Raw genomic sequence first — 11,148 nt, forward strand, 5'->3', positions numbered from 1 at the left:
ATAGAATTGAGCATATATCAAGTTTTAAATCATTTATCTCAAGATTTAATATTCTCCCAAATTCCTAACTACAATAATCATGATAATGTTCAATTATCTGTTTTTATGCATTCTTATTAAAACAACCTTTTGCCTAATAATTTTGACAATATATTTTTGCAAACCAACATATAGATGTACATAATACTAAGAAATTCAACCGATACTCGTGCAATATATGGTCACTATTCTTTCTCAAACAATATAATTTTATGTAGTTGTCCCATTATTTGGAATAAGCTCATCAAAATATCAAACAGTGCAAAACTGAACAAAGCCTTAAAAGACATTTGAAAATCCACTTAATGCAGAAATTATACTACTAATAGTATACTGATATAGATTCAATTATTATATTCATGTTATGTTTGTTTGATCTGTATTTCCAGACTGCATATGTTTTTATTGTGTTGTTTTGTGTTGAATTCATGATCATTAATTTAAAAGTCCTTTGTTACTTTCTCTGATCCTTCGACTATTCTCAAATATTCTTATTTATGTTAAAATGTATTTTATTTGAAATATCCATATTTCTTGATTTGTATGTTTTTTAATGAAGATTTTGGTAAATAAAGTTTCAATTTCAATTTAAAGTGAATAATAAAGCGTGACTGATATTTTGATATCATCATGATCATATTGAAAAATACATGTGACATAGTGTGAACATGATAATGAAAATGTACAAATTTTATGTTAAGCAAAGTGATTTTATGTTTTGATTTTCCTCGTAGGCATGGTAGGAGACAACAGAGTATACTCTACATAATATTTAGGTTACAATATATTATATAGGCTTATGATCGAATTCAGTAATAGAAAAGTTCGCTATGCCAACAATTGCTCATATATATATATACAGCTTATCATATCTCATATATAGGCTTATGATCAAATTCCAAAACTAATAGAAAAATTCGCTGTGCCAAACATTTATGACTCATCGCTTGAATAGTCATTAACTGATAAATAACATTAAAAAAATATGGTAATTGATATTTACATTCCACGATAACTTTTAGTAAATGAAATATATATATATATGTATACAATGTATCAATTAAATCATTAAAATTCATTTTGCCTGACCATCGCTATCAGAATACCAGCCAATGTGACACATTGAACAGTATCCTGTTTATGTGATGTGGTCAACTAATAACCTATAATGTATATTCAGTTAGAGGGCGCACTCATGCTGAGTAATAAAATACCCTTTCTACCAGTAAGAAATCTCAACTACTCTATGATGTTCGAGTCAACCACAACATGAAACAACAGTGAGTGAACATAATCAAGGAGCTCCTTGACATAATCAAAATGTACAAATTTTACACAGTTACTAAGCAGTAAAAAAAACACATTGTTTAAGTATGTCACTCCAACAACAAGTTCTTTAAACTTGTTCTGTAATTCTATATAAATATGTTCATTATTGCGGACTGAAATAATCACTAGAGGGTATTCATTTGTCTTATGGTCAACAAGGAAATTCGTGATCACTTTCGCAAAAAGTGTCGAAAGCTCGTGAACTTGTAAGCTAGTGAACACTTTTTGCGAGAGTGGTCACGAACTTCCGAAAGCTAGTGAACACTTTTTGCGAAAGTGATCACGAATTTCCTTGTTGACCATAGTAGATTGCGAGACAAATGAATACCCTCTAGCGATTGTTCTCTAATTGTTTATTTTTTTCAACAACTTCTTTAAAAAAAATCAAACAATATTTATTAGACTGTTGGGCTTAACAACGTGCTTAAAATTTATAAACAGCCTTTTTACAGCAGTACGTTATTTTGGAGCTTTTTTTATAAAGTGATTACGTTCACATTGTATTCTTTCATTATGAGTAGGAGATAACGGGGGGGGGGGTCATCATCATAATTATGCACTACAGTGCGTATCAAAAAAAGTTTACACTTAAAAAAATCCTGTAAAATTATACATTTGTAATATCCTGAAGATTTTTCCACATTTTAAGATTGATACAGATCGATTTAAAGGGATGGTCCGGGCTGAAAATATTTATATCTTAATACATTGAGTAGAGTTCACTGAGCAAAAGGCCGAAAATTTCATCAAAATCGGATAACAAATATTAAAGTTATTGCAGTTAAAAGTTAAGCAATATCTTGTGAAAACAGTCGTCATAAATATTCATTAGGTGGGCTGATGATGTCACATCCCCACTTTCCGTTTTCTTATGTTATTACATAAAACCATAATTTTTATATTTCATAGTTGTGTGAAAAATATGTCTCCTTGTTATGAAATAAGTTCCAGCAATAAATATCTAATGCACTAAATCAGTTGTCAGTTCAATTTTTCTAGTTCTTGGAGGAAAAGAATGAATAAACCTAATTTCATATAATAAAATACAAAAGAACAAGTGGAGATGTGAGATCATCAGCCCACCTAATGAATATTCATGACGACTGTTTTCACAAAATATTGCTAAACTAATCCGATTTTAATGCAATTTTCTGCATTTTGCTTAGGGAATTCTACTTTATTTAATAAGCTATAAATATTTTCAGCCCAGACCATCCCTTTAAGCAAATGACGATGTCACTGTCGAAAAAATATTTCCGCTTGAGTGAGCACCGCTTACTTTTGAAAAGTTAGTGAAAAATGATTTGCGCAGAACTTTGAAATAGTTATTCGAAAAAAAGTAGATCTTAATTATGAATAAAAAGTTGAATTTAGCTAGTAAAATTGGTTTGAAGACGTCTTTTACCCTTTTAACTTGTTTCCTTGCCCAAAACACTTCGAAGGGTGCATTGTGCCCCACCCCCACACACATAGGCCATCGTGACGACATTTGCCTTACACTGAGCTGTGATTTACATGAAATGGCTTAGGCTTGGTTTTTATTTTTTTAATCGTAGTCAAGCTTGGAAAAAGTGTGGAGAAACAAGTGTTAAATGAAAAATGAAATGTAAACCCACTTTTAATGATAAAAACTTAGTGAAAAATGCTGGAGATGTCAGATATAAACTTTTGTACAGACTTAGTTACGTCCACACATCCAGCTGGCACAAAAAAAGGTAAAGGTTGTGCTTACTAAGTGTTGAAATTTCAATTTGGGTGGCGAAATTGTTACAAAATGCTTGAATGTATCTGTTTTATTTCAACTGACTAAAAGTGCAAGGAAAATGTATGAGAAATGTTTCCCCTTGACACAGCGTGAACACGAGCATTTCTGCGCAGATTTCTGCGAGCTTTTAAAAAATGAACAGTGCTCACTCAAGTGTAACATTCTGTCAAAACTTTTACTTTCATTAGATAGATGAGACCCAAACCCAAGAATACATGTAAAAAATTACACACATGTTGTATATTTTATAATTCCCAGGGCCTTTTCAAAGTGTAAACTGTTTCGATGCGCACTGTATAATGATCATATTCAATAGAAAAGTTCGTTGCGCCTAACGACCTGGAATTGGAGAAGAAATGGATATGGAAATTTTGACTCATCAACCGATTAAATTATGAAGTCATTACATGATGAAATAAACATGAGAATAAATATATCCGACGCTTTAAGGAAATATGTTGATGCTGGGCATATACTGTACATTACTGTACACGATAACTACGAAAATATGAACAAACACATTTGAATCATAAAGATACATGGCTATATGCTTCAAGGATACGGTTGCTTATAAACACACATACATGAAATCGTTGGCCTATGTTGGTCTCTCAATCCGGTGGAGTGGGTTAGATGACAAGTCAGAGCGCTAGTGCCCTTTTATACGATATTATTATCAGGTACCTTGGAGAGGACCTTAAGCCGTCGGTTCACTGGTTGATTACTAACAACCAACCAACCGCACTTTCTCCGCAGTCCAGTATAACAATCCTCACCAACATGTTTTATATATACACCCAAAATTATTTACACAATATAAACCCCTCAAAGAAAGTTTGGACATCTGTGTTTAGCCATTAATTTCTCCCAACTCCCAATTTTACACAATGCATATTTAACATTATTCAAAAGATCATTTAATTCTCTTTAAAATGATACCATGCTTGTTATGATCATGCCATCAGGAAAAAAGCAGGATTCAAAAGTGTTTGATGAGGTCTGAATTAAAAAGCTGCAAAACGAGCAGAAATAGTCATGACGGGTCAATACAGAACATGATTATTTTGTCTGTGTCAATAGAGATGAAAATCCATTCAAACCAAGCCCCTGCTTCTGTAGTGATGGTACTGTGAGATAACATGGTTTGAGTCGTGGTTTCAAATACCCATGCATGTTTGTTTGTTTGTTATGTTTTTGCTTGTGCAGAGGTGTGTTTGATTCCTTGTTAATGTTGATGTTAAGGTGCATGAAAACAATTAAAAGAAACCGCTGAGAAACTTACTCATCACCAGTGAAAAAAAGAACAGTGACTTTCAATATTGTGTCATTTTGCAAATTTTGAATTTTGACCTTGCCCCCATATTTCAAGGCACTGCACCTCCATATGAACCATAATCATATCATGTAGGGTATCATTTTAAGGAGAATCAAATGTTCTATTTATTGCTATTAATCACACATTGATATTCATTAAAACCGAGGAGGGATTATCGATCAAAGTTAGATTTACAAACTTTTTTTGAGGAGTTAGATCAATACAATAATGAAGGGGTACTCAGACTGAGAGGGACAAACAAACACTGAAAACCTGATCAAAATTTGACAAGGAAATTTATAAGCATTGCGTTTCCTTGGTGACACTGTTATAAAATTGGTTACTGCTTTGATTTGTAATATCATCATTGTTGAAACAAATTTTATACACAATGCATTGTGATGTCCTATAATGAAATAAGAAAAGGGAAAGTTGGGACCACACAACATCAGCCCACTTATCACTGGTCATAGCTGTTTTCACAAAATATCGCTAAACTTACAAATTAATTAGTTGTTTTATCAGATTTTGATGAAATTTTCAGCGTTTTGCCATTTTATGTTATGGAGTATGTCATAACGTATATTCTGATTTTACTTTTTTTAGCCAGGAGAACCCATTTTTAAAGGAATTTTACTGATAGTTCTATAGCATGCGTGACTAGTTTGTATACTCCTAAGAATGTCACATGATGGATCCTACCATTGAAAAGAGATATCATGAAATTATGATAAACAATAGAATATGGAACCATGGAGGTAAATCAGGATAGCTCGGTGAATACATGTTACACAATATTGGGCTGTGATGCTATATGGTGTGAGACAATCTGGATTACCATGATTACAGTGATACCTTGATGAAATATAACTTCTTTTCACAAGCAAAGGCGAGCATGTCTGGAGAGAGGGAAACCAAGTAACACCAATTCCAAACCAATGTCATATTAAGTGCGTTGAACTCAACTCTTTCCTTCAGGTTCAGACCATCAAGATCATAGAGCCTGATCACGACGCTACTATTCTTCACATCAACACTTGCTACATACACCCAGTCCTGCTCATCCACGGCAGCAAACAGGTAGACACCCTTTTGAGCTTGTAGAGACTCACCAGCATTCCCATCCCTGTCACAGACCGTCACCATGCTTGGATTGCGCCAACATGAACTCGTGACGATCAAACCCGTCCTGGTGATAGATGCCTGCTCCGTTTTGTGCTTTGTTTGAACAGTGTGTTTAAGAGTGGATCCTGTCGGGTCATAGATATAGACTTGTTTTCCATAGTTAGTAATGATGATTTCATCTGATGGACTCCTGTTAACTCTGAGAAAATTTCCATTGTCTCTCACGTGGATCGTTGCTTTCCTGGAGCCAAGGGGAGAGTAGATGTGGGCTTCTGTAGAACCAATAGACACACATAACGCCCCGTCCCGTTGCAAAATCAGATCATAACAATACATGTCATTTAAGGCTAATATGTTACTATATCGCTGCTTACCACCATTTGAATCAATGATATCAATACCTTGTGCATCCCATCCATTCCCGATAGCGACAGTGCTAAGGGAGTACCGTGCCATACCGAACATCCTTCCCCGTAGATCAATACACTGAATGACTTCCATCTTGGGATCTGATCCTGAGATGCTCCCGAGGTCAAGCTGAGTATCGTCTGCTAGTTTGAACCTCTTCTCATGTGCTTTCTTCTTAATAGCTTCCGCAGAAGTGTGATCAGTATGTTCTGAAATGCTCCCGAGGTCAAGACGAGTATCATCTGCTGGTTTGAACCTCTTCTCCTGTGCTTTCTTCTTAATAGCTTCTGCAGAAGTGTGATCAGTAACCTCCTTCAGCATGGCATCCAGCTCCTCACAGAGCAAGATATGAGCAGATAGAGTGTCTGTCTCAAGATGACCTAGTCTGTCATTATCTACCAAAGTAATTGAACTACAAATACTCTTGATCCTCTGTCGATCTTTTGACTTCAAGACGTCGAGGTCGTCATCAAAACTATGCTGTAAGGCATGTATTGAGTCGGTGAGATTTCGAAGATTTTCTTCCAGTTCCTTGGCCTTGATGTTGTAGGCTTGCTTGACATCATCTAGTAGTGTCTGCACTGCAGTGTGTACCTCATGACGTTGTATTTCTATGTTCTGAATGTTCTTCTCTAGCTCTGCTTTCTTGTCAGCACATCGTTGAGCAAGGTCTGTTACCTACGAAATAAAAGTGTATTATGTAAAAACAGCGAGTTAGATCTGGAAATATTCCATAAAGGCGAATATAACAAATGCTAATACTCTAAAACAAAGAAATCATACAGAATGACGTACGACAATCTGAATAAGCTTGAAGAGAGACAGCATATAATTACAAAATTGTTTGTCACATTGAAACAATACCGATAATAATCATTAATGCTGTTCAACTTAAAGAATAAATAACAAAATTAAATGCAACAACATTTTAGATGCTGATGATGGTATTACAAATTATTATATATCATTGTCAATCTGTATTCAACACCATCTATGATTATTGTTATTTTATTAATCAATATTGATTTATATATTCTTATTCATTATATCATTATTATAGCTATCATTATTCGTCTTATCATTAGTAGTAGTATTATTATCATTATTTTTGTCATTGATATTTCATTATTATCAATATTATCATTTTTTACTATTACTGTTCTGAATATCTTATATAACTTGATATTGTGATTATCATTATTATCATCGTCATCACAATCAAAATCAATATTAAAAGTGGTATGATCTTTGGTGTTAATTCTTATCAATTAATTAGTTTTCATCATTTTCTGCTCAATGACCGCCCTCCGTATTTATAACCATGTTAAATCTACCTATAGTATTATACACACTTAAAATGCTGGGCAACCTACTGTCCACTATGTTGGGTAATGTTGGTAAAAATATAATATATACATGCTTATTTTTATTACCCAATTATTCGTTTTTATTACCAAATTTTGACAGATAGTGTGTTACCCAGTGATGGTTAATAATTGATCCTTTTTGCCTAAACTTTTTTAAGAGTACGCTTTCGAAATGTTTTATTTTTTATACAAGCTGTTTAACCTTAATACATTACCTGTTTGAATATATTTTAAAGTGTTCAGACTCTTAAACAGCAAAGTTTGATTTTTGATTTGATTCTCAATTGAAATCAAGCATGGGTATTTGAAATTCTAAACATCTCTTGTCTTTTTAACAACTAAAGATTCAATGGTAAACAGCGTTAAATGTATTTTCAAACAGCATTTTTACTGTGATAATTATGAATAAATTTACCTTCCGTCGCAACTCCTGCTCAAAGTCAACCTGGTTCTTGACTTTGTGATTTTGATGATCAACGAGTACGCACTTGTGACAGACATGGACCTTACAAACCTCACAAAACATGTCCTTGTTCTCTGGTTTGTGGATGGAACACTTCTCGAATAAATGACCAATGCTGACCTTCCCTTCGATGACATCATCCATGGAGACAATCTCATGATCTTCAAAGACTGACAGATAATGATGACATTGCAAACATTTATCACATATGCAGTTATTACAGGTTCTGCAGAATGAGACAGCATCTCCTTGAAGCTTGCAACCAGAACATTTTGGTCGCATCTCGAGAACAGCATTCATCCCTCCACACTTGGCGTGGTAATCGTCTACGCATCCGTTGATGGAGACATTGAGGCGGAGATCATCGACACGGTTGGCGGACAACTTGGTGGTCTCCCTGCAGAGAGGACAGACCATGTGATCAAGGTCCTGGTGGGTTAGATCGTACTTCTTGAGGCATCGCCTACAAAATGTGTGTCCACATGAAGTTAAGATTGTCGCCTCGACAAATATATCAAGACATAGTGGACATATCAGGTTCGGTGAAGAGCTTGATGCATTCTCTGATCCACACTTCTCAGCCATCGCTAAATTAATTTACAAACACGAGATCTAAATTCCTCAATGTCTATCAGTACTAACGTATATTGAAACGTCAAGTTGGTGTTACATCGCAATGCCCCAGCTTCATACTATTGTTGTACTTCAATACAAATTCAACTACAAGTCAAACACACCCACTTTGAACAATAAAACTGGGTATTCCCAGCTACCTTTGAACTTGGCTGCGTGTTATGTATTTATTCATCAATAGAGGGGGTGTCATTATCAAATTAGGCAATTTCGTCTTTATGTGCAAAACCCCACAGTGGATGATTTTATCTTTCTAATATTACATGCAGGCAAATCTATTTCCCTATTAATAAGACGTTTTATGAGGTTACCTGACCCGAATTATCGAATTTTTCTTTATTAAAAGACGGTTAACTGTGTAACTCAATTATTAATATGTAAAAAAGAAAATGAATCAATTTTCCATGATTTTTTTTATTACGCACAAATCGCAGAATGGATTATTTGATATTTCCAATGCTTTAATCATCTCTATTTCTCTATCAAGCATTTTTTTTTTAGGTTACCTAACTTATTTTTTTTCATCATTTAGAGATCTGATTATGTAAAAAAAAGGAAAGATTTTCTTCTATAATTTTTGTCTCTATGTGTAAGAATCCCAGCATAGATTATTTGATATTTTCAATATTGCATGCATCTCTGTTCCTCTATCAAGAAGTGATTCTGTGAGGGAACCTAACTTAAATGGTTTATTTTTAAGAGATTTTCTTTGGTAGCAAGATCAAAAATCTTTAATGGAAAATTCTGAGTCTATATGTCGATTGATTTTGTTTTGTGAAATTGTTTTATTCCTTTTTATATTCTTTGAGTAAAATAAAATCATTCAGTAATGTTTTTAAAGTGATAATTCTATTTGAAAAAAAATATTTGTATCTTTTTCTCATCTCTGATTCTCTCTCAGGTTTCATCTCATGTCCTCCTGATCTACCTTCTCATATTCTCTCCCAACTCCCACCCCTAACCCTCCCCCACTCTCCCCCTACCCCCACTCTCTCCACCTTTTTATTTCTTTCTGTGTTTATTTTTGTGTGTGTGTGTATTTTTCTTGTTTATTCTGTTTTCTTACAGTAAGGGTGTTTTTCCAATGTTTATTGTTGTCTCTCATTGTTGTCCCTTCTTTACTTTTAAAGTTTTTCTATATCTGTTCGGGGGGGGGGAGGTATTACTTTCTTTGTATATTTTTCTAGTTTATTTTTAATACCTTAGCAATAGTTGCTCCCGTCCCTTGTAATCTGTTCCTTCTCAAAAGTTGAACCCCACCACAAAATGCACTTCTTCATGCTGAGTGTTGAATATAGACAACAACACTACAATGAACAGCGATCCCAGAAAAATAAACTTTATTGAATTTTATAGTTTATCACCTGAATTAATTATTTGATATCTAAAACATGGCAGAACTTGAACATTTTAAATCCATATTATGTTCTTTCTTGGTGGGATTCACTAACTTTGGAGTTCCACTGAAACACTGTTTATATAAATGACAAAGATCTCATTAATATGGTCAAGAGATGAATAGAATTTCTACTAAATTGTTGCTATAGTAGACCCTATCAGTATCCGAGTAATAATGATTTATTTTCAATTATTTTATTACGATTAGATGATGAAAAAAAAAACCCTTAAATCATCAAGAACAGATTACGCACTCTCAATCATAAACGACCTTGTATAAAGTGTACCCGAAGTAATGCCGCCGTTCAAAAGTTGGAATAGCGCCATCATACACATTTTTGAAATCAGTCTTTCTTGATAATTATTTCGAAAAACCGATATTACTGTTGTCACGTTTCTTTCCTACTCTTCTGTTCATCCTTGCTCCTTTATTTTGTATTTCTTTTTTTTTTCTTCCTGTTCATCTTTGTTTCTTTCGTTAATTCTTTCTCCCTTTTATCTTTCTTTCACTTTATCCCTTTCTTTCTTTCACCCCCCCCCCCCTCTCTCTTCCATTCTATTTCTTTCCTTTCTCCCTGTGGGTGTTCGTACATGGCCCATTTTTAATAATTATTTCTAAATCAAAATGTCCACCTAAAGTTCTTCCTTATATTTATCTACGTTTAATGTTTTTTATGCAGATTATTTCCTGTGCATGTCATTCGAGATAAATGTGCTGTTTTAAATATATGTATATAGATCAAGGAAAACATTATAATCTTATTTCATTTTCATTGTGATCATCGCGTGCGTTCAAAAGCAATTTATATATCTAAATTATCCTCCAAATCTATCCCTGCTTATCACCACCATACGTATCAACGATGGTTATTCCGTTATAACTATTATCATCACCGTCATCATCATCATCATCATTACCACCATCATCATCATAATCGTCGTCGTCATCGCCATCTTTACCACCACCATGCCACATTCGTCATCATCGTCTTCGTCGTCATCATCATCACCATCATCATCTTCGTCATCATCAGCAGCAGCATCATCATCATCCTAAACTCATCACCACCACCATCATTATTATTATCATCACTACATCACCTTCATCGCTACCATCTTCACCACCACTATTATTATCATTATCACCATTAATACCACCACGACAACACTATCTTCAAAATGACAGTAATAATAACCATCGTCATCGCAACCACCACCACCATGGTCAACATCATCCTCATAGTCATCATCGTCACCATGACCACCACGGCTACCATCATCTGGATATTCTTCATCACCATCATCA

General features: G+C 34.2%; 1 protein-coding gene across 1 annotated transcript; it reads right to left on the minus strand.

Annotated features, from left to right (window-relative positions):
- Positions 1–4,789: 4,789 nt before the first annotated feature.
- Positions 4,790–8,396, minus strand: LOC121428089 (E3 ubiquitin-protein ligase TRIM71-like). The gene is made up of 2 exons (XM_041624673.1): positions 7,764–8,396; positions 4,790–6,659 (listed from the first exon to the last, which is right to left on the minus strand). Exons 1-2 carry the CDS (start codon positions 8,394–8,396, stop codon positions 5,292–5,294), a joined length of 2,001 nt encoding a protein of 666 aa, XP_041480607.1. The 3' UTR covers positions 4,790–5,291.
- Between the last annotated feature and the right edge of the window lie 2,752 nt (positions 8,397–11,148).

This window comes from Lytechinus variegatus, chromosome 14 (assembly GCF_018143015.1).
Source record: "Lytechinus variegatus isolate NC3 chromosome 14, Lvar_3.0, whole genome shotgun sequence".
In the NCBI taxonomy this organism is placed as follows: Eukaryota; Metazoa; Echinodermata; class Echinoidea; order Temnopleuroida; family Toxopneustidae; genus Lytechinus; species Lytechinus variegatus.

Coding starts and splice junctions, on each gene's coding strand:
- LOC121428089 (XM_041624673.1), bottom strand. CDS start 8,396: ATGGCTGAGAAGTGTGGATCAGAGAATGCATCAAGCTCTTCACCGAAC. Junction 6,660..7,763: donor AGCAGGAGTTGCGACGGAAG/GTAAATTTATTC, acceptor TTTATTTCGTAG/GTAACAGACCTTGCTCAACG.